Raw genomic sequence first — 24,865 nt, forward strand, 5'->3', positions numbered from 1 at the left:
AGTAAGCTTTCGGCCCCTGGGTTCGCCAATAAATAGTATCATCCTGATTCAAAACTTCTTGCTGAAAAAAAAAAAAAACGTGTGAAAAAACATACGAATGTGAAAAAATGCCTGCGAAAAAAACTGCCATGATAAGTATAAACCCGATCTGATTTTTGATTGTTTTTCTGATCGATTTCTCATAGAAGTGAATGGAAATTGATCAGAAAAACGATCGGAAAAATGATCTGAAAATCGATCAAACAGTAAATCTGCTGAAAAATCTCATCGTGTATTCCCAGCATAAGAAAAGAAAAAATCATGCATGCAATTAAAGCAAAAGGCCCCATTCATATTACCAAATGCAGATGGCCATGCGATCGGAAAGCAACGCGTTTGCATGCGTTGCATGGCTGATACCCATTCACTGTAGTAAATGGGTCAGCCGCACGTTTGCGTGCAGCGTGTGTTCGCGGACTGCACTGGTCCGGAACGCATGCAGTGTAAACATCAGACAGTGCAGTCTATGCCTCCCGCACACGTTGCCGTAATCCAGACGGCAACGCGTGCAATGTGAAAGGCTCAGGTTCAGGCAGGATTCACACTTGCCTTACATCTAATGAGTCAATGAAGAATAACACTTTGGCTAAAATTCGTAAAATTGTGTTTGCAGCATAAATTCGCATATTGCATCCCATAGATTTTCATATGCTGTGGTTAAAAAATGTGCGTTAAAATTTGCATACTATTGTGAGTTTAAATATGAGGAAAGTATGCAAAAAAATGTTTTGCAGTGATAAATGTGAACCGTTTCCACCATTATCGAATCGGACGCGGTACCCGTGCTGATGCGAATTTGCATCTGATTCATGGGAATTCAGATGAAATATCACAGAAAAATGCAGCAGGCACTATTTTTTCCCCTGCATGCGATTCGAAAACAGCCTATCGATCTCAGTATGGTGCGATACCAAATCCATGTGCGGGGAAATGCTAAATTGAAAACGTATTGCATGCAAATTGTAAATGTGTGAAAATGCATTCACCGCACATCTATTGAAAGTCAGTATCGCACTTCTGCTAAAATTCGCGAAATTGCATTTGCGCATCCACATGTGCAAAAAAAAAAACGTACAACTTGCCGCACTAACTTGCACATCTTATGTGATTCTACGTTGTCTTTTATTAGCTGTGGTAAAAAAAAAAACGCATGTGTGAATTCAAACAAATGCAAATTTTTATATAAAAAAACAAATGCGTAAGCTTCCGTTTTACATAATGATAAGTATGAAAACAAAAAATCCACAAGAAATGCATTTTTTGCTGAAAGCACGCAATTAAAGAAGAATAGAAAAAAACCTTGACAGGTCAGAATTGACACATCAAGCCAGCGAGCCCGTCTGCCTGTTATCTTCCTGCTTCAAGTAGTGTATTTACTGTCAGAATGTGGAGCGGAGAACAACACATGATAAAGCTGAGCATTTGCTGAGGTGCGGCCGCCTGCCTCTCTCTCTCTGTCTCCCTCTCCCTCTGCCTGTCTGTTTCTGCAGGGCTGCTGCTGCTGCTGCTGGTAGTCTTTAAGCTGTGTGAGAATCCTGGGAGTTGGTGATGTCAGACTGGTTTGGGTCATTTGAAGGTTAGCAGCCTGGGAAGGGTTCATGGAGAGTTCACTCGCATATATTAGGCAATCCAATCTTTCATTTTGTGTGACACAAGTAGTAGGAAGTGAGCTGTTCAAAAGCAGAAGGATCTATTTGCTTCAGAAGGGGGGGAACCCGAGTGCTAGATGAAATAAATGTTGTTATTTTTACAGACTTTCAGCTCACTTACAAGCAGAGAGCGGGCACAGCGTAGGAACTGCTACAGCAGGCTGCAAGCACCTTCAGGAATTTAGAGACGCTTTTCGCCCGCAGCTGACAGCTTGGATTTCTTCATCCCCCCTCTCCTGCTTTGCTGGAATGGCTGGGAAGCTTGGAAAATAGTAAATGATCATTTGGATCAATTACAGGCTTTTAGCTGTGTTGTCTGTCATAATTCATGATTCTGGTCTGGGAAATAGACCAACAGCCTACGTGCCAAAAAAAGGGGGCAGAGTTTGATGGAGTTGGGTGTACTTTTAGATGCCATTTTCCTGTGCACCTAAAGGAAAAGCACTTTTATAGGCATCTTGTATAGGGGGGAAATCATGTTTGACTGTATGGATGTTCTAGCAGTGAGCCCTGGGCAAATGCTGGATTTCTACACTGCGAGCCCTTCTTCTTGCATGCTACAGGAAAAAGCTCTTAAAGCATGTTTCAGCGGATTGGGACAGACAGAATGGCAACACCAGCACCGACACAGTGCTCAATGTAGGTCCACTTACCAGCCTTGTCTGGTTTGATTTGCTTTTTAGGCTCGCTGCATGCTTTGCAAATAGCTGAACTTTAAAATGACAGCTATTAAAATGCACTCCTTTTTTCTTTTGTCTCTAGTACAGCTGTCAAGGCAAATGGATAATTAACCATAGATCACTCAGATACCTTTGCTACCTGTATTTTACTTTATGATGATGCACCTTGTGCTTATTGGTAGTTTATGGATTGCGTACCTTGTATTTTACAAGACTTTTGCTTTATTTTGCTCATAAAGTTAAATTATTTCGAGCATTAATGGTCATACACTTTTACTACCTGTATTTTACTGTGTGACGCATTTTACACCTATGCGAGTTGTATTTGCTATAGCTTGTCATTTTTAATACAGTACTTTGTGTTTATGTTTATCTTTGTTTATTTTTTTTACTTATAAATGATTATATAGCTTGACCACCTGTATGTACTTTTTATAGCACCATGAATAAGTTCTGTGTACCTTAAGCATTATATTAGCGTTCTGCTTTTATTAAACAGTTATTCCATATGACATTAGTGACAGCAGACAGGAAATACCTACAAAATATAGGTTTACCTGCTGTAAGCTTGTACAGCGAAACCTTTTCGCAGGCTATAACATCTGGGAGATATCGCTTGTCTGTAGGCTAAAATATAAAGGTTTTCATACAGGTTCAGTAGAGAAAATGTTTATTTTGTTTTTGCTTGTATATGTTGGTGTTTGGTGGAGATGATAGGATAGTAAATGTACTGTATTTGCCATTACTTAGGCTATGTTTGACCTTTTTCCCCCGCCAAGCTGTAATTCTTAAGTTTGACCTAAGCACCTTTAAATTTGCTTTAGCTTTGACTTGAAAAGTTTGTGCTTTGCTAAATAAGCATTGCTGCCGGACACTTTCGGTGTTAAGCCATCAATTACAGGCTTGCCCTGAGATGCAGGCAGTGGTTTCACATTTACAGTAGGAGGTTTGTGAAGGAGGAGAAGAAGCCTTTTTACTTGTGGTCTGTAAAGTCCTGTTATCTGATCCTGACTTGGTGCTGGGGAGCACACATATATTGTAAACAGTAGTATGCTGGCTTCAAGTTTTGAGAAATGACCAAAGGCAACAGAATGCACAAGCCATTCACTGCTCCAAAAAAGAGCCTGCAGGATGCTGCTTTGCTCTGACACTGATTTAGATGAATTGCCAGGCTATTTATCACAGTGGTTTTAACACAGTGTTCGACACCTCGGTTGTGGATTGCTCCCTCAATTATGCTGTTACCTTTTCTATTTTTTTTTTTCCTTTTCTGCTTTATGAGCACTCAGTGCTCTGTATGACTAAATGAAATTTTGCTCCTTCCATCTAAAGGCATGATCATAAAACAAAATTGGGAATCTAAGCACCCACCATAGCACATTTTTCCCTTCTTGCAATTATCTATGACAACATGGTTCCAGTGTGCCAACAATCTTGTTTTCCCCATAGGAGTTTAAAAAAAAAGTATTTACTGTTTTTTGTACTGTAAGTCATACATTACTTTTAGCTAAAGTATAAAGTGGCTAGTGTTAAAAGAAAGTCTGAATAAAGTCTATTTACACTTTGCTCAGTAATACATTTCACATTAGCAATTGTTCTTCTGCTGGCGGTCCTTGGACACACGATCTGTATCTCTGTTTGTGTTTAATAATTTTTGAATCTAAGAGGAAATGGCCCTTGGGGCTGTAATCAAGGTAAACATAAAGTGTGTTTATATAAACAGGGAAAGTGGTCAGCATTATCAGTGGCCCACATGACATCAGGAATAGGATATGATAATGTCCCCCTTCAGCCCTTTGTAAAGTTGCTTTTAGAAGCTCTGGAATGTCTGAAAAGCCTCTTGCCCTCTCTGTGTTATCATACTACCTATTTTCAATGTGTGATTGCATTTCAATGTGTGTGCTGCCTCCTCCTCCTCCACACCACTCCCTTGGTGTTTTATAAATCTGCTCTGTACATAAATTATTTTCTAGTGCTTTTCCTGAAAGAGTATATAAACAGATTTTTAGGAGTGAAATTTGGCTTGTGCAACTATTTTGGAGCAGATCCAGGTATTAAATTTATGGCAAAGAAAAAGACACAAAAACAGTTTAAAAGATATTAACCCACTGATATCTTGCCTTTTTGTACACAGTGTCCTCTCCTGATGTTACCGTAAACGGTTTGAGGTCTTCATAAAAAGTAAAATTTGCAGTAATGCATTTTTTGCAGTGAAATTCTGTATATCATTATTTAAGATCACTGCCATTACTATAGTGCCTTAGATAGTAAAAAGAACAGAAGCCAATCAGACCACTCAACAGCTTAATAGAATAAAAACTATGACAAAAGGACAAAGGTCATGGGAAGTGAAAAGGTGTGTCAAATGTAATATTACTGTAAATGTATCTGTTATTCTATAATACAATTATTTAAATGTTTTGGTCCCTTCTTATTAAGGCATTGCAAAAAAAATCCTTACAATTTTTAGGTATTTTTGGCACAACTCCTATTGCATAATTCCATATTTTAATATATACTGAAAATTAACAGTATTAAATACTGTCCTATGTCTTCATTCTCCAGGGAGTTCACTAAAGAATATAACATTGCTTTGTTACTCACATTCCTGCTATTGACGTTAACATTGAATATTACAAACAAAAAAATGAAAAATAAATGCTTTACCAGGGTTTGTTTTCCCCATAATAACATTCTAATTTCCCAGGTGGAGTATTTGCTATATAAATTACATACAGTGACATAGAAACTTTATCTCTTTTGGGTTACTATCGTGAATTATTGAAATATTTATTTTATAGTGCAAAGTTTGTGAAAGTAATGGTAAACACAAAATGTACAGCTTTAGGTGGAATTGAAAGTAAACTTTTAGCACAGAGTGCTGAGCTTTTAAGAGGCATTTTTACACTTACCCTGTTATCCTTTAGATTCTTTTACTATGCTGTAAAGTAGAGATTTATACCTGTCGTTATTTTTTGTTGCAGAAAATAATGGTTGAAAATGTTGTACGCTGTAATGTTAGGACTGTGGTAGCGATCGATCATACTCTTTCTTGGATAGAAAACAACATTTTTATTGTACCATGTTGCTTTTTTTTTCTTTTGTTGACATTGGGTGGAGGAGTATTAAAAAAATCAGCTGTAAATTTCAGATATTGTGTTAGATGGGTTGTGTTGTTTTTCTTGTGTATTGTGTATTATAGGTGTTGTTATTATCAACAATAGCCTATTTTTTAGCTCCAAATGCCATCTCTTGCGAAGACAAATACATCCTCCATCGTAGATCCACTTTCCCCACCCACTATATTGATTTTGATTACAGGCCAAGATTAAAGGGGGAAAAATCCTTCCAGGCTTTATATGAACTATGATTCTGAGTGTACCACATGTAATTACATTTTTAACATGCTCAGGCTTGGAAGTAAAATATAGTATTTATGTGGAAATGTTTAACTTTTCCAGATGTGAGCATATGACATATAATCAGTCATGTTCTACATATTACATGTTTACGTATTACATGTTTACACCCATATTTAAACCTGGGTGTATCTTATAATGATCACTGTGGCTGAGACGCCTGAAGGAATTTCTAGTTATTCATAACAAAATATGAGAGATATAATTGTTACGGAAATTTTTTTTTGAAACAATATATAAACAGGGAGATACACTTTTAAATGGGGTAATTTACCATAAAGCCAAAAACAATCTTGGTAAACATTCAACATAATAGTAACATAAATGTGTATATTTACCAGTATGTATACTGTAAATTCAGTAGAAATTAAGTAAAGTCGATCAAAGCATAAATATTCATAAACATTTGACATTTCAACATTAATGCGTAATCGGATACAGTAGAGTCAACTATGTGGTGTACACAAATTACAGATTACACCATGCTTTAGTACAGGGTTGCAGTAGCTAGGAATATAAGCAACAAGGGTGATAGTTCTCTTGGATGGAATAGTGCCTGTGATGGTAAAGATAAGTCAACCTAAGGAGATTTTTTTTTAAATATATTATTTACTTATCGGTACATAATAAATCTCCAAGTATTTCATACAAATAAACTGCCAATTTAAGCATGGACCAGCGGGGATAATGTCTACTAAATGAATTTGCTAAATGTAGAGAATATATTCAGCTTAAGCATTATTACATATTGACTGTTTTCCAAGTTGCTAGTCTGCATATATTGGCATCACTTTGATTCATTGTTCGGTAGTAGTTTGCAGGGAGGTTATTAGTAGTCTAGGCTCTACACTGCTGATATACAAAAGGCCTTACTTTTCAATGTTCCACTGATGGTTGGGTTTTGCTGGGCTGTAGAAGAATGGAGTTGGAAATATTAAGAATTTAAGTGCCATTTTAGATTTTATATCTATTAAGTTATGTTTTCCCATATAAATGTTTTTTTATGTATCTAGCCTGTGTTTTATTGAGATCAGTGAATGAATTATGATTGAATGAATTGGTTACATACATGGTTAAAAAGAAAAAGGTTGTCTAGGACACTCGGAAATTTCCTCTTTGGCTAGTTTAGCTAGTAATACCTTCTTAGCATAATGGCCAACTATGATATAGTGATAGTAGCTAAGTATCACCGCGTAGCAATCACAGTCAAATCATTTTTCTTTACTGGTGTTTTAAACTAGTAGGACATCCAATGTCCACGGTCATCTACACTGTGTGTACAGAAATGGATGGGACCATTCAGTTTAGCGTTTGATAACCCAGTAAATAATTGGTAATATTCAATACATTTTGATGGTAGAATCAGTTGAAAACACAATTGCAAACAATCCTGATCACAGCAAGTAGCAAAGGCAATATAAAAACCAACAGGATGGTGGTTTAGGCTCATTTAGATCAAATTTAAGATGAAATACAATAAAAGCTAGAATTTTCAATATGGTACCCAGATCAATACTCTCCAATCAGTATATCATGGGTGTATTAGTAATGACTTGGTTGCCAGGGCATTGCGCTATGTACAGTCAGCTTTCTAAACATGTACTAAAGCTGTTGCTTAATACAGATGCTATTGGGAAAAATAGATACTTGTCTTTTTTTAGCAGCATTGATTATTTTACGAGTTCTTATAAAATGCAAATTAGGTAACTGCATACATTGCTAGTAGCATTCATACTGCGGTAGAGATGGTCAAGGAACCGATAATTAGGAGTAAATAATATATGGTTAAAATGATATTTTTTTTTTTACATGAATATGCTGTAAAAATATACAGTATTGTGGTATGTTTGTGGATTATAGAATGTGGGATGGGTTTATGAAATGTGGTCTGGGGTAATAATAGTAAAAAGAGCAAAGATGCCAAATAATTGTAAATTAAGTTTGGATCAACTGATGAAATACATAATGAGACTTGTGGATGATTCCTCCTTCCAATGATCTTCCATATGAGACATCAATGTGCTTCTTTACCGAAAAGACCATATATGAACGCAATACACATATAGTGGCGCCATATCAAATGATGCTTCCAGCCACAGAACTTATGCATTGTGTGTATTCTATACATTCATTTAGAAATAAATGCGAGAAAAGATTACTCATCTGGTGGAAACGGATACAAAAATTCCATTTTCATGAATTTTCCAACAAATGTCTGCTGTGAGGATTGCTTTACTGAAAATTAGCAGCATGCTTGTTAGACAAAAGAATGTTAATTTTTAAATCCCATGGTTCTTGAAACTGATCTCGTACGGCTATAGTCAAAGTAAAGTAAGGTAAAATAATTAAAGGCTAAGTAAATTTTCAAATGTAACGTCACCTGTGCATTTACTCCTTAAAGCACAGCAAAAACGTAAACAGCAGTTCCAGTCTGGGAGCTGCCATTTAGTTACAGATGCTACACAGTTTCCAGACCCCGATACAGACTGACAAAATGCTTCTAAACAAAGCTTCACCAATTGCAGTGATTGACAATGGATGCTTGTAGGTTCACATTTCCGTCAATGAAAACGACCGTATTTTGGGGTTTGTTGCTGTGGCACCAGCCTAGTACTGACTTTGGGAGATTATTGGATGGACATACCATGGTTGAACAGCCTGAGTGGTTGTGTTATTTCCTATGGAGAAAGAAAGGGGCAAGAGTAGGACAGCACAATAGTGTCCAGCCAAAAATCTCTTTTGGCTAGTCGACATTCTCCTTGGCCCGGTTGACTTGAAACATCAATGGACGCTTTGAAAGATATACAGTCATTGTTGGCCACATCAGGCGATGGACATCATCATATGTCTGACCGTAGCTCACCCTTTTCCTTCGTTCAACTTTACAACTGTGTAATTTTACTATCGACATTCCTTACTGGCTGTGGCCCATATTGTAATTTGGGACATGTACGACGAAGCTCGAACTACAGAGAATGTGTTGCAGTCATTAGTATTAAGCACTGTAGGGTAGCAATTCATTGATATTTGCAAACGCGGTAAAGAAATCAGACTTTTTGCTTTGGGATGAGTGCGATGGTAGCAGAAATAAAGATCCTTTCATTCTTCTAAATTGCTACATGATCTGACCTCCAGGATACATGTGCCTTTCAAGGGATGCAGACTTGCTAGATTTGCTTGTGCTGCATTTGCTTCTGTCCCATTTAACGTATTAGTCCTCCCCTCTCAAGGATCTTTGGGTTCTGCATCAAAACAGCATTTTATTGCCGTTGCTTGTCAAATTAAACCATTAAAACTGCAAACCGAATCACCTTTATTTTTTCATCAAAGTCGGCACATGTGAAAAGTCGCTTTTCTGTAGGCCATTCCAGGCTTCAAAAGACTAGATCCTGGACTGCTACAAAAGCTCCGGGCTATAATTAACTGAAATGGAAATGAATGAGAGTGAAAATTTAGTTCCTGATGTTTTAATCTAGAGCTGCACATCCATAGGATGCAGCAGCAAGTTCTTAAAGGAGAACAATTACCTGATTATCTGACAGACCATTATGGCTGTAATGGGGAGGAGAAGGATTAACTTTTTTCAATTCCTGATCTTATAGATAAAAAAAAATGAAAAAATGACAGTGTATTTTTCTGGGAAAAACATAGACATAGAAATGTATGATTCAATTTAGTAGCAAGCTTAATAAATCTAGTATCACAGGTTGAAAAGTATGCTTTACATAAACCCCGCAGGTAGTCTTATATTACCATAAATAGCACTAAAACAGACAGAAGGAGAAGGCAATTAAAGTTGACCTGTCACTTACAGAGTAGGACCATCCACCAGGCAACCTAGGCAGGTGCTTGGGGCCCATTGGGCATCAAGGGGCCCACCTACTACCTTCTTCAACCTCTCTCCACTCCACAATCAGGAATTAAGAGGTTTCTATAGACTTAGAAAGCTTTCTTTGAAGCTGCCATTAGGAGCCCTTTATACAGCTGCCAGGTGCTCAACCACAGCCTGAATATTTGATCGATGAAAGACCAATATTAAAAGAAAGAGGTGAGAGACATATGGAGACTGCTGTAATTATTTCCTTTTAAACAATACCGGTTGCCTGGCAGTCCTGCGGATCTTCTGGTCAGTAGTGTCTGAATCATACATGGTAAACAAGCATGGTTGTTCAGAGGTAAAAGTATAAAGGCGTGTACCCACCAGAAGTTTTTTGGGTCGAACTGTTAATGCCTAATGACCATTTGCACAATATCACGTAACAACATTTAGCAAAAGTTTGTCAAACTATGTTCAATGACGATGGGGATAGCTTCATTCGAAACTAGGTAGCAATAAAGTGGTCCTGGCTGTCAGCATAATGACAGGAGATTAAGGCCACACATATCACTACACTACTGGAAAGAGAGTTAGATGTTGAACCTCTAATGCTGGGCATACATGGCTCGATTTTGCCGCTCGATTCTCCCGATCGATCGATTCCCCGCTCAATTATCTTATCTTCTGCTCATTTTTATTATCTCTTTCCATTGTGTTCAATGTGGAATCGAGCGGCAAAATGATCGGGCAGGAGAACGGACATGTCGGAAATGATCTATCAAACCATCTAAATGGCTCAAAAACTAACCATGTATTACCAGCATAATTCTGTATGCATGCATGGGTAACCATGTCCACCTGTCACAGATGTATGTGGAGTCATTGTGTCATCTATGGTAGTTTCTGGCCAGCAATAAAAATGACATGCAGAGTATGGTGGTGGTGGTGTGTGTGTGTGTGTGTGTGTGTGGGGGGGGGTTGTTGTTTTTCTGCTTGATCATGAGTTCTGGGCTGCGCTGTGTGACCCTTCTTGGTCATGACCCTTGGGTTTACCCAACTAATCAGACCTGTCAGTATGGTAAGAATACTAGTATAGACATAATAGGCAGAAGTGGACAGCAGATGAATACATACTAGAGAAGAAGCAGTCATTATCAGGATATTAGAGCACATTTCATGTAACAGGATTAGCAGGAAAGGATTTCTGCGCACATCCAATCACAAACAGGGATGTAAGGAAATATATACTTCCACAGCGGTAATAAGAAATTGTTCCATTTACTGGTTCTTATAGCCATATTATGGTTAAACTGGTAGAACTCAACATTTCCAGTAACAGACCTTTAGTTGCCACTAGGTACAAGCAGAAGAGGGACTCACTAATAGGAATACAGGGTGCGTTTCTGTATGTTTTGCTCTCATGGGTATGCCTTTAAGCCAGACGACTTCCAACAAAGTCGCGCTATGACCCCTCTGGAGGAGCCTCTTGCAATGGCCATGCATGTCACTTCCTCTTCCTGCTTCATTTAGTGATGCACTTCTCCAACAGAGAAGACAGGCGTGACCTGGAAGTTATAACTTAGCCAAGATGGCAGCCGCGATTTTTACATTGAAATAGAATGAAACTATTTGGTGTAGAACGGCGATTCAGGCAGCAAATGAAAGTTGCAGTACTGCTCGGAGTCCCTTTAACCTTTTCTCTGCTATATTTTATCATGTCTGATAAGGGAAGGCAGCAAGAGGTATGGCATTTGTTCAGATGGAATATGTTGTACAGAGCTTTGTCTTTCTTCATTGCTTCTAATCAATGCTTTTCTGTATCTAGCTATCAGTGGAATGTTTTAGGAACTGCAGCCTAGCTATGCAAAACGTCTTGTTTTACAGATATGAGAAGTCATTTAGGACCTAGTTCCACTGAGCCTGAATCCAGGCTGAATCTGCAGCATTTCCCTACTTATGAGCTGCAAGGGCAAAGCTGCCTATCTATCTAGTGGCTTGCCGTCCAGATTGCACCGTCCAGGTGCAGCACACAACTGAATCACTAAAGCCATGCAGAACAGGAGCCTCGGTCGAATCAGTGGAAATAAGCCCTAATGCAATCTGGGCTGTGCACTACCAGACACTGCACACGTTACGCCTGTGTTAAAAATGGATGGGGACAAGCACTATGCATTGTGCTGCGCACACTACTGGAAACTGCAAATTTTAATAATTTTAGAAGCAGTGTTTCACATGCATATCGCAACAATGTGAAATCAGCCTTAAGCTTTGTACACACATTATACACATCTCATCTGAGGCAGCCAGTCTGTGCCACCTCTTCTGGGAATCTAATGTGTGGACAGCATCTTCCAAGCTTTTAACCCCACCTACTCTCTGCACTCTGTTGTGCACCACTCCTTTGGTCCTTCTCCCTTCTGCATAGCAATGGAATGCATCATTAGTCTAGAGGCTAGAAAAGTGTCTGTACAGCATTACTGTCACCTATAGGATTAAGTCTCAATCCTTCTCTGACAAAAAAACTTTATATGTTTACAAGGCTTAAAGCTATGTTTAATGTGATAATTGCCAATCAAAATTGCCAATAATTACCGGTTTAGCCAAGATTTATTCTGTGTGTGCAGCACCCACCAATTGATCCTGCTTGACCCCCGACACCTAAGCAGGACCGATAACGATGTTATATTTTTATTTTTACTTCCCCCACCCATAGGAATCCGCTCTGTCGTGTGCTGATCATCGTCCCTCTGCCCCCTGCATAGCAACAGAATGCATCGCTAGCCTGAAGGCTAGTTATGTGTCTATACTGCATAGGACCCTGAATTGTCACCTGAGAGGTTGTTTCAGACGGGTGACAATTATCACATGTGTGCACTTAGCTTAAGGGTTGAAGTAGATTTCCTGCTGGTTAGCTACCCTCACTGTCCAACAGAGTGCCTTACTGACCATATTTATTTTAACAGAAAGGTAAAATCTGACTTCCCTGTTCCTTATACATAGGCAAGGCCCAGTTTTTAAAATGCAGAATTACTGATCTGTCACAGCAGTTTTTCTGCTCACTTTTGTGTTTTGGACCAATGTGAACAACTAAAGTCTTAGGGCTCGTTTCCACTATAGCGAATCCGCATGCGGCAATGTAAGTGGATGGGGCCGTTTCCACTTGTGCGGCTGCGGGAGCGTTTTTTGGGGCGGCAGAAATCTGCACGGCAGAGCCGTCAGATCTCGCGTGCAGAAGGAATGTGCGCGAATCGCCGCTAATGAATCTAATAGGGAAATCGCATGCTGGGTGACCATGTGTTTTTTTGCCGCGAAATCGCATGCGATTTCGCATAGGTATTAATGTTAATTTACACAGGCAGTGACATGGTTAAATTCGCATATACCTTACCTATGCGGAATCGCGTGCGAAATCGTGGCAAATACGCATGCGGAATCGCACCCGCATGCGATTTCGTCCGCGGTGGAATGCAGGCGATTCCGCACCGCACTAGTGGAAACGAGCCCTTAATTCCATGTTGCAAATATGTGGGCCTCCCTTTTTTTCTCAAGACACTCGCAACACTGTGTCCTTTTTCCATTCCAGCTTATGTGCTTACCGTAATGAGTATTTCCTAATAGAAACAAAACAAATATATTAGTTGTATAATGTTGTGTTTAGTGGCGTAACTACAATTAATAGGCCCCCCCGGGGAAACTTTCCCCCCCGAATGTTCACACCCGTTCCGTTGCCTTCCCTTGATGCCCTTCACAGCCTGGGGCCCATCTCAAAAGGAACATAAAACAAGTGTGGGCATCATGATCTTCATACCGATGACAAGTATCGGAGGAAGAGAAGGTTGGTAGTTGGGACCTCCTACAGCTCTAGACTCCCCCCCCCCCCCCAGCCCTCTAGTTATGACCCTGGTTGCTTTAATTACTTTAAATTAGTAGCATTGTTGATGATCATGTTAATCACTGGAAACACACGTACACACACTCACGTTTTGCAATGAGTTGGAATTATGTTACATTTGGAACAGAAGTACTTTTATGTATTTATACATGCCTTTAATAATTTAGTTTGGACGTCAATAAAATTGTTGGAATTTGCTTTCTCTTGAGCTTCCTGACAGATAGCCCTGTGAAAGATTGCCACTGGGTGATCACTGGGCCAGTATTTCATGTAAAGACACGGAGGTGAAGGAAAAAGTAACATACAGTAGACATAGCGTAGACATAGAAAATATATTTCCTCCAAAGTTTCAGGAGACAAAGTTACTGTTGTTCATGAATTAATCCTGTCCACTGTGAGAAGCGCAGTATATAAAGGCATGACCTGTTTTGAAACAAGCAATTAATTAGCAACCCCTTGTAACTAACATGCATATCCTCTGGTCATTGCTTCTGATTGCACTATGGATGCTTGTGACTCAGTACAGCACAACACTGGATTACCTCTGCTGTTTTATAAAACCAATTTAATGATGTTTCCACTAAAGTGAGTGGACTGTTTCCAAAAATATTTACACAGCTGCATGTACATTTGGTAACTTTGCTTAAGCCAAAACACTAATTTTTTTTATACTAATATACTGATTATGTGACCTAAGCTAGTATATACAGCTATGTTAGATAGTAGACTACAGAATTAGGCTTATATTAAGTGGTATAATCCCTCCAGCAGCCTTCTGTGTCAGTTCACCTTATTGGATGTTGCCGGTTGGATCTAGAGTGGTGCAGTTATCTTCACAAGAAGGGTATGTAAACAATATCAGACATTGGCATAGCTGCAAATGACACCCTTCCACCCATTCAGTCTAACTTTAAATCTCCCCATGGCCCCCCTTTATGAGCAGGTCGATTAGAGCGCAGGAGATTTGGGTGCAGCTGGCGCCACCACAGAACGTAATAGGAATTACAGCTATAGCGGCGTACAATGAGTAACTTTGGCGCCGTCAGAAGACGGAGATGAAGTTACTTTTAAAACTCTGACATTTGGCTGCCAGCAATAGCTGGAAGCTGAATTACATAATTCCCCACTATCCACTTGGACCTGGAGGGGGAATAGTAATTAACGCCAGGACCTGTGCAGGAGCAGGGTAAGCCGTATATCGGCTGTTTCCGGGCAACAATTTACCTCGTGCGCCCCCTTCCCCCCAATAGTGGCACTGCAGTCACCAAAAACCTCCATATACACCATAAGTTGTGCTGCCACACATTCCTTTATGAAAGTCCTATAATGTTCAATCCCCCCATAACAAATGTGGCCATCATTTTCTGTATCCCCATAAGAGATGTGGCCACCTTTCCACAAGAAGTGTGGCCGCCATCTTCCCTTACCCAGCTCCAAGTAAGTACTGCCAGCATGTGATCTTACCCCCCCGCCCCCCTTTCTCCATACAAGTAAGTACAGTATATCACTCGCACCAGTGTGGTCAGTCCTTCTCACCTGTGCAACCTCTTCATTTCACCCCCTTCTGTCCCAAGGATAGAGGTTGGGGGCAGACACTAGCTACTGCAGGGATGCTAGTTGGGGGCCCATGAATCAGGAGGTCTCCCAGCCATGCTGCCCTCGAAGACAAAGCTGTAATACATTCTGTTGTCCTGCTTATTTAGAGGTTATGGCAGGTGTAGTTAGAGTAATTTGAATTAATTGTATAGTAGTACCAAGGAATACCTGCTTTCAGGAGCAAACAGAGATGATTTGCATATTCAGGAGTAATGCATCATGAGAAACCACAGTTGCTCACTTAAAGTTGAATCATCACAAATAATAAGGCAAGAACAAGCCTTGCAACTGAGCACCTACAAAGCTTCAGTAAAAAAAATGGAGTGGTAATTAAAAAAAAAATATTGCTTTGAATCTATTGGTGTCATGCAATATGAATCCATGCATTGAAACTGTCTCTGAACATGTATGACAAGCCTAAGGGCATGCATAGGGAGCCCGATTTCCACAGCAGGCAAGCTATGATGAGCTAAAACATGAAAGCCATACTGAGGTCTGTAGGAAACGTGTTGAAAAATATAATTGATAGAGAGTTTTACAGTTTACCCTGAACTCAAAGCAAACAGCCTTTGAACACATATATGTTAACAGTCTTATCTACCAAACAAATTGTAATTCTGTACAGCTTGGTCATCATCTACCCACCCCACAGTTTTAGTTGTTGAAGTACTGCTAACTGATGATGTCATCTCTCAGTGCATATGGTTAGGAGCATTGTGCAATACTTTCGATCCCAACTGAGTGACAGTGCTGGTCCCACCAGGCATTCTAAATATACTGTCAGAATCTGAAATACATTCATTGATTGTTAATGAATACATCCCCATGTATCCCTTTACAACAAACTGGAGAAGCAAAATGTAAAGGTAATAATATGCATATAGCATCAGCATCTTCCACAGTACCATGCAGATAGTACTTTCAAAACAGATGCAAGGAAAAAAACAAGGGCAATAAGGATAATATACATGTATACAACAAATCTTAATGTAAGTAAATCCAGCTTTGCCAAAATGCAATAGGAGAGATGGGGATCTACCTACACATTCTAGGAGCATTTTGGGTCAACATAAAGGTCCGTACACACGCCGGACTGGAGGCAACGACGGGTGCGTCGTCACCTCCCGCTGGGTGGGCGTTCCAACGACAGTCCGGCGTGTGTACGCACTGTCGGCGGACTGATACGGCTGCTTCTGAACGATCCGCCGGGCGGATCGCTCAGAAGCAGCCGTATCAGTCCGCCGACAGTGCGTACACACGCCGGACTGTCGTTGGAATGCCCACCCAGCGGGAGGTGACGACGGACCCGTCGTTGCCTCCAGTCCGGCGTGTGTACGGACCTTTAGAGCTAAGCAGGGTTGGCAAGCAGTATGCAAGGTGGATCTGCTTTGTGCATTGCATAATGGGAAAAAATGGTGGGTCAGTAATTGGCTAATGTGGCTTAGGTCTGATTATATATGTGACAGAAAGGGTGAGCTTTCATATTTAATTTGACGATTACGAAGGTTGGCTTTTGTCAAACTGGTTTAGATAAAGAGTTCCAGAGGAGAGGAGAAGAACATGAGAAATCGTGTATGCAGGAGTAGGAAGACGTGGCTTCTGAAGATCATTAGTGGTGTGCAGATTGTATGTAGGATGTGGATCTGGAAGTGAGTGTAGGATTTAATGCTATGACGCCAGGATTTAAAAAGACTCAGAGACGAGTCAAGTGGCTGTTTTTTTACTTACCCGGGGCTTCCTACAGCCCCATAAGCATTGATGCATCCCTCTCCATCCTCCCACAGTCCAACCGGAATCCTCCGTTCTGCCGCAATCAACCCACGGTACTCGGCTCAGTCAGGCTCAGTCTGACTGAGTAACGTCAGCCGGGGTCTTCTGTGCTTGCGCATAAGGTTCACGCATGCGCAGAAGGCCACCCGCTGACGTCACTGAGCCGAATATCGGAGAAGATTGCGGCTTAACGGAGACACTCGGGAGGACGGTAAGGGAGACATCCATGCTTATGAGGCTGGCGGAAGCCCTGGGTAAGTAAAAAAAATGTAACCACCCCCAGAGTCCAACTCAAAACCTTTGTAGACAGAGCCTTCTGTCATGCTGCCCTTAACCTTTGGAACACCTTACCACACACAATCAAGAAAGCCCCAACCCTTAAGGTGTTTAAAGTGTACCCGAGCTGAAGCTCAGGTACAACATTATATACTTACCTAAAGAGAGAGAAGCCTCAGGATCCTATTGAGGCTTCCCTCTGTATTTCGATGTCCCTCACTGCTGAGCGCGGCCACCTAAAAGATTAGAGACAAGGCATTGTCTCTAATCATATCGGGGCCGCGCAGCTCCTCTTCCTGCAGAGTGACTGTGCAGCAGCCACAACCTACAACTATGTACTGATCTGAGACAAACTTATGCGCCTTGGGTCCTGCGGGAGAAAATCACTTTGCAAATGCTTTGTTGTTGTAGTGCTACGTGAATGCACCAGGTTAGAGAGAACTGTTGTCTGACAGGCAAGCAGCCAATGGAGAGAAAGTAATAGAATAATAGCATGTGTAGCAGCAAGAAAAGACGTGGATGACCTAAAGATGAACTGGAGAGGTGCCAGCCAGTTTATCGGTAGACCACATACTTATCTTTGCACTGTAATAAATAGTCCATCGAGAACTGAAAAAGTTGTGGTAAACTTGATGGTGCATTTGTTGCTGTGATGACATCATCATACATCTCATGTCCTGTGTTTACCTATGCGATGTCAGCCCAGGTATTACCACTTGTACCACTTGTACTTTGCTTCCTTTGTAGAGAGGATGCCATTTTTGAACATCATTAGAATTTGGACATATCCTGCTTTTTATACTTTCTGAAAAGCAAATGTATTCCATGTTTCTGTTTTGAAAGGCATATAACACTAATTGCAGTTATTGACTTTAAATTTCCCAGCCATTACAAGGAACCTGAAAGACGGACAGAATAAAGAGCAGTAATCCATAGAGTTCTAGCCGTGCTTCATGTTTGTCTGCAGTGCTTAACATGATCAATATTAACTGCCCCATTGAAACTAACTGCTGTATCAAATAACAGTAAATCAAAGGAATGTGCTTACAGATTATTTATTGAAAGGTTTAATTGTTCGCTAGGGCCCTGCTTATCTTTGCAAACAATAGACATGCCTGTCTTTCAACTGTATAAACACTTTCTGTTTGGGGTTTTCCCTATTCTCTCTTGTTTGCCGATAACAATAATTTCAACAGCTCATCTGGCTATTCCAATATTAGTAAAAGCAAAACAGTAAAGGTTGCCGCCATATGTCAGACTTGGCATCCGATTGACAATCAGATTCGATGAATATAAATCGGTGTCGCCAAGAGTATGCTCAATTGACAATTCAACCAATTTTAGTTCATATTAGTCACATTTGTCAATCGAATATGTTGTAAAATCTCGAACCGGCATGCTCATTCAGATTCACGGCAGCAACGGCGTGTGATAATGGCAAACGATGAATGTGACAGGAACACCCGGCCGCTATTCCCCCTTATGTCCTCCCCCTCCTCAGCGCCCATGCTGTTATACATTTCCTGTCACGCCATCTGCGCTGAGTGTCCATGTCCTATTTCCGCATTTGGGCTCAACGTGACTACCGGCATATAGCATGTGGGGCGCATGTGTGGCGTTACACATGCACCCTATGTGCTATAACACCGGCAACCTTTTGGGGGCGCAAATGTGAAAGTACAGTGAGGATGGTGGACAGGTAAAGTATAACTGCACAGGCACTGGGAGGCATAAAACATAGAAGGACTGCGGCTGGGTGGTAAGATGACACCTGAAGTCCAATTTCCAAAAGAGGCCATGCTGAAATTGATTGGGAATTGGCCTGTGGTTTATGTGAATTCCACAATTTAATTTTACTGATATAAATTTACAAAGGCCAAGGTGTTGAGATCCCATCCATACAGTAGAGGAGATACTATCTCATATTTACCACAAAGTATTTACAATAATGACAGCATTGATATCCTGTTTGAGTGTCACACCAACACTGGGAACAATCATTGTATAGGTCAAAAAGATAAACTGACCCTGTAGTGGATCCATGCAAATGAATCCACAGTTATATCCTGAGACGGAAGTGTATAAAGGGAACCTTAACCTCCTTGCCGGTCTAATTCCCGCCGGCAAGGAGGCAGCGCAGAACTTTTTTTTAAAAATCATGTAGCGAGCCCTGGTAGCCGCTGAGCGGCGGCATCCCCCCAAGGCGATCAGAGTAAGCAGGAAATCCCAAAGTGCTAGCTGCGTGTAGGGAAAAAAAATTATGCAAATCGTCCCAGCGGGGCCTGAGAAATCCTCCTGCGCAGGTTACCCCGAGCTGAGCTTGGGATAACCGGCAAGGAGGTTAACTGAGAGGTATATGGATGTTTCCTTTCAGTGGCGTACCTACCATAAGACTGCAGGTGCTCACAGCACCGGGTGTAGCTATGGCTAGGGGTGCCACTGTGGTGCTCAGTCACTGTGTTCTTCCACCTGGGACCTTTTTCATAGTTTGGGCAACATTTGGGAAAATAGCAGCAGGCAATGCAGGGGACTGTACTACTTCCTGCCCTAGATGTAGCACCCTTCCCCCTTCCTGTCCCGTGGGCAATGTGTCTCCTCACTCTCAACACACAGCCTGCAGTGAGTGAATTTGCAGAGCAGCAGGGCGAGTAGAGAGAACAATTGCTGTGCTGCAGCTGGTGTGCTAGCTGGGAGAGGTGGCAGGATGTGTTTAGTGCTTCAGAAGTTATCTGTCATTAGTAGCCATGTGCACTGGCTGTTGTAATACCAGAGTGCCCTAGCCTATTGATTATTTATCCTGATTAGAATAATTAATTAATAATGCAGGGCAGTCTGCTGTTGCATAAGCCAGTGGCACTGACATCTTCTGCAGCACTGTATAGAGTACAGAGTTTCATAACGGTTAGCTCTGTCCACATCTGACGACTCCTCCCCAAAAACCCCTACAAAGTTTGCAGCGACGGGCTTGGTGCCCCAATCTGTCAACCCTCTCATCCAAAAAACTGGTTGTTTTTGGTAGTTGTCTGTAAATAATCAGCACCGGATGTCAAATTCCCAGTTATGCCACTGTTTCCTTTTAAGCAATACCAGTTGCTTGTCAGTCCTGCTGATCTCTGTGGCTGCAGCAGTGGCTGAATCACACACCTGCAACAAGCATGCAGCTAATCCAGTCTGACTTCAGTCACAGCACCTGATCTGCATGCTTGTTGAGGGGCTGTGGCTAAACGTATTAGAGACACAGGGTCAGCCGGAGAGTCAGGCAACTTGTATTATTTTAAAAGGAAAAATCCATATCCTTCTCAGTTTAGGTTCCCTTTAATAACAGCACAAATCCTGTTTTCAAAATGTTGGCTTACCTCTCTTGGAGAAAAAAACAGTCACATATAGAACTAAATATATATTTATTGCACAAAAACAGGACAGCATGTTTCATAGGTGCCCCACGCTTCTTCAGGTCAATACAATGTGCCAGGTGGCCAAGGCGATCAAGAATGAGCGCTTCTGTTTTTGTGCAATAAATATACCTTTAGTTGTGTATGCGACTTTCTTTTTCTTCAGGAGAGGTAAGACAACATTACTGCTCCTTCTTATTGCTTTTGTATTGTTTTGTATTTTGGGTGCCTCCATGTACCAGTGTTTGCACTGTTACACCTGTTGGAAGGTTGTAATATTAGTTTAGTCCCTTTAACCTCCTCAGCGTTCTAGACGAGCTGAGCTCGTCCAGTAAAGCCGGAGAGCACCGTTCAGGCCCTGGTGGGCCGATTTGAAGAATTTTTTTTTTTAAACACGCAGCTAGCACTTTGCTAGCTGCGTGTTTCTCCGATCCGCCGCTACCCGCCACGTAATAGCCCCCCAGACCCCGTGCACAGCCTGGCCAATCAGTGCCAGGCAGCACTGAGGGGTGGATCGGGACTCTCTGTGACGTCACAACATCGATGACGTCATTCCGTTCGTCGCCATGGCGACGGGGGAAGCCCTGAAGGAAATCCCGTTCAGAACGGGATTTCCTGATGGGCATGATCGCCGGCGGCGATCGGAAGGGTAGGAGGGAGGGAGCAGGGAGGGGTAGCTAGCTACATGATTAAAAAAGAAAATTAGGTTAAAAAAAACACGGTTGCGGGAAATCAGAACGCCAGGGAGGTTAAGGAGCTAGCGACCATTACCAGGAAAGCAGCCAATTGGGTTTCAGCCTTTACCCAAGTAGGGCAAGCAATTGCAACTAGAAATTTTTGATTACATCGCCTTATCTTCCTATATTTGGTGTATGGGCATTGCACTATTGGCTTCTGGTCTTCTAGTCTATGTATTTTTTCAGTTCCCTGGAGTATCCCTGGTGTTTTCAAGAACAGCCTTATCAGTCCGCCGACAATGCGTACACACGCACTACTGTCGGCTGAAAGTCCGCCCAGCGAGAGGGTCTGACGGACGCGCTGTTGGCTTCCGTAGTGCGTATGTACGCAACTTTACAGAAAATAATCTAATTACAGAACATCTTACAGAAAATCTAACAGAAAATTGTATGGTGTGTACTAGGCATTAGCAAATGATGAAGGAATCTAGTGGCAATTTTTTGTTTCCAACCCTTTGGTAGATCTAATTATGCACCGAAAACACTAATTAATGTATAAAGAGGCTATAGCCAAAGAAAAAATAGGTAGCCCGAGCTGTACACACAATGAATCTGCATGACCTAGACATGGGGGGTGCTACACTGGGACATGCTGGGGCTAGGAATCACTGTGCCCCCCTGATCCCAGCCCCCCCCCCCCCCTTCAGTTATATACAGTTAACTGTTTTCTGGCTCCAGCAGCGTGCAGTGAACAGGATAGGGTCTATAAAAAAAACTCTCCATGTTAGTCTGAGTCTATGTAAGCATTACGTAAACCAAAGGTTTTATCTATTTGCCATAAATATACCTCACAATCCTTGTAAGATCATTGGAATTAATGTATCTGGATGACACTTACATTTGCAAAATATCTCTCTACCTCTTTCTGATTGTATGTTCTAACATTGTCAGTCAAAGAATTAGAATCTGAAGAAGGCTAATGAGCTGAAACATTACTTTTTTTTCTTTTAAAATAGCCAGTAAGCTAGAGGTTGTACTTTACTGACAGGAAGTTTTGAATCAGGATAATAACTCTCATTCAAACCTTCCTGTCTGTATAATACAAGCTTTAGTTTACAGCAATGCTTAGCTATTAAGGGAAGGAATTACACACCCAGTGATTCTTTCCCTCCTGCCTCTCCCCCCTCCATTGGCTTGCAGAGTTGTGAGACACATGCTGCGTAGTGGAATGATTTGTCTGTGATCTGCCCACACAGGAGCAGCTTGCTAGCAAGTAAGGATTAAAGCATGTCAGCAAACTTTTAAAGTACTTCTGTAGGTAACTTTCCTTCAATAATAGCACCATCATTTGGACAATCTGCTCTGCTCAAAAGCCTCTGCGTTCTGTTTGTGATGTTTACATTTAGTGCATATAATTGCTAAACTAGTTAGCCTTAATTTTATCACCTGAGTTTGGCAAAAAAATATCTAAAGCTTGCCATACATACGATCATCAGTTTTGATCACCCAAATGGACCCCAAAAGTCAGCCACCATGCCCTCCCAAAAATGTGAAGCTGGAGCCACCACTGGACCTGCATAAATGACAATCTTCACAGAAAAATATGATGCCAATATAGCATCTTTTATGGAAGCTGGTGTTTGTTTAATCCGCTAAAACTATCTGCCACAAACTGACCGTCTGCTCTGAATTGTGGCGCTTCCAGATCTTGGATTCCGCTCATGCCCTCCGCAATCTTGAATCGTTGTCCGTGTATATATATTTTATGATGCAGCTGTATATTTTATGATGCAGCTGTACTGAGAATCGCAGATTACTGTATGTTAATGTGCAGGCTAACACATGTACAGCATATTGCTCTAGGATAGCAATCTAGCTTTGTGTTTATATGTGCAGTCCAAGTGAAGCATTTGTACATTTGGCTTAATCCAGCAATCTTGGCATTGTGGTACGTCGTCGGCGTGTTGCACTGGAATCATGTTTCAGCGCATTGATTTTTCATTTGCCACTAACATTCTAAGCACTGAGGAATAACATTCGACTCTTTGACATCTTAGGGTGTTTATTGACCATTTTAATGTGAATTTGACGTTTCCCCTCTCTCTGAGAAATTTGTGGCATAGGATGAAAGTAAACAGTGTATGGCGGAACGCCCAGACGTATTACACACTGATTCTGTTTGGTCGCTCTGCTTCTAGATTGTTTGTTTCCATGTTTGAACTATAATCACAGGTAATGGGTAATTATTAGAAAGCAATCAGACCATCACAAACATCTATGCACTACTAAAACTGAGGAATTCTCATACAAGATCATTCCATTTTTTGTCTTTCCAAAGTTAGCTGAAAATGTTACTTTATATTGGATACGACTGTGTTGCCCTTATTCAGTTCAATTTTCTCATAAGTTTTCTCCTGGGTGGTATTTTAACACCTGATCAATAAAATGCCTTTTCAAGTCTCCATCAACCAAGAAAATACTTTTGGCAGTACGTTTACAACTAGTTTTTGGCAGTTTTCCAGTTGCACAATGCTGAAAAGTTATTTGAAAGCGCCAACATATCCCGTGGTGCTGTACAGAGTAAGAAACAAACATGGGGTACAGAATAATAGAAACAATGGTATACACAAAATATAGACTCTGGTCCTTAAGACAACTATGGCAGACAAAGCAATTAAGGTGACAAATGTGCATAGCAAATTCCAAGACAAATTCAATTGCAGGCACTCTGGTTTCCTCCCACATCTCAAGCATACAGATAATGGGCTTCTTCCTAAAAAAATGGACTTAGACTACAAAGGACATATAACTATGGTAGAGTCTAGATTGTGAGCTCCTTTGAAGGCCAGTTAGTGACAAGAGGTACGGGGGGAGAGAGATGGTGTAGAACTTTGAAGGTTAGGGTTAAGAGTTTGAAATGGATCCTCTGGTTAATTGGCAATGATCTATATCAGTTTAGTGGCTTATACAAAGGATTGTATCCTATTGACTGAGAAGTTATGGCATTGAAATTATAGCTGTAATACTCTGCCTCTATACTGACTTGTCACGTCTGTCTTCTCGATCATCGACCATCTCACATCCATGGGCAGCTTCAGACATATGTTGTCTGAAAAGTAAACATTGTCCATTCACTATTGTTTATGCCTAGATAAGGTGGCACTGGCACTGTCTGCAATGTATGATCCACTTCCCTTTCCTTATGCATGGACATAAAGAATTTATGCATTCCAGCATTTCTATTTTTAGCTGAAATTGGGTCAAAAGACAACTTAGAGGGCCAGATCTTGCTGACATATCTGACCATCCTCTAATCATCTATGTGGCTTACATCAATGATGTCTTTTACACAGTGTATGGGAGAGCGCTGAAATTGCAGTCTAGTAAGCTACATACACACGTGGTTATCAGAAGGAAACGATAAACAATTGGTTGGCCAAGAATGGTTCAAAAAAAGTATCCCAACAATGGTAAAAGTGATTATTTTCTATGTAGACCGATCTGTCCTGCTGTATCGGTTTGGATGATCATTGCTGTTAGTTGTTCGTATCAATTATATTATGATAACAAACAATCAGTCCACGTGGACGGTGCTTTACGGGTCCTAGGTGGAGAGAGGCTATTAGAGGCATTAGGCATGTTTGGGTTAGTTCCAGAT

At 41.0% G+C, this 24,865-nt stretch overlaps 1 protein-coding gene across 11 annotated transcripts in view; it reads left to right on the plus strand.

The window, feature by feature from the left end:
* RARB (retinoic acid receptor beta) overlaps positions 1-24,865 on the plus strand; it is a 932,180-nt gene that overhangs the window by 657,496 nt on the left and 249,819 nt on the right. For 2 of the 11 annotated variants that reach the window (XM_068236171.1, XM_068236175.1), the window contains exon 1: positions 1,704-2,327. The exons of the other annotated variants lie outside the window; for them this stretch is intronic. In XM_068236171.1, the coding sequence (XP_068092272.1) occupies positions 2,165-2,327 (163 nt within the window). In that variant the 5' untranslated portion in view covers positions 1,704-2,164. Of the gene's footprint in view, positions 1-1,703; positions 2,328-24,865 lie in introns of those variants that run through there. 11 annotated transcript variants of the gene reach the window in all.

Source organism: Hyperolius riggenbachi, chromosome 5 (genome assembly GCF_040937935.1).
Source record: "Hyperolius riggenbachi isolate aHypRig1 chromosome 5, aHypRig1.pri, whole genome shotgun sequence".
In the NCBI taxonomy this organism is placed as follows: Eukaryota; Metazoa; Chordata; class Amphibia; order Anura; family Hyperoliidae; genus Hyperolius; species Hyperolius riggenbachi.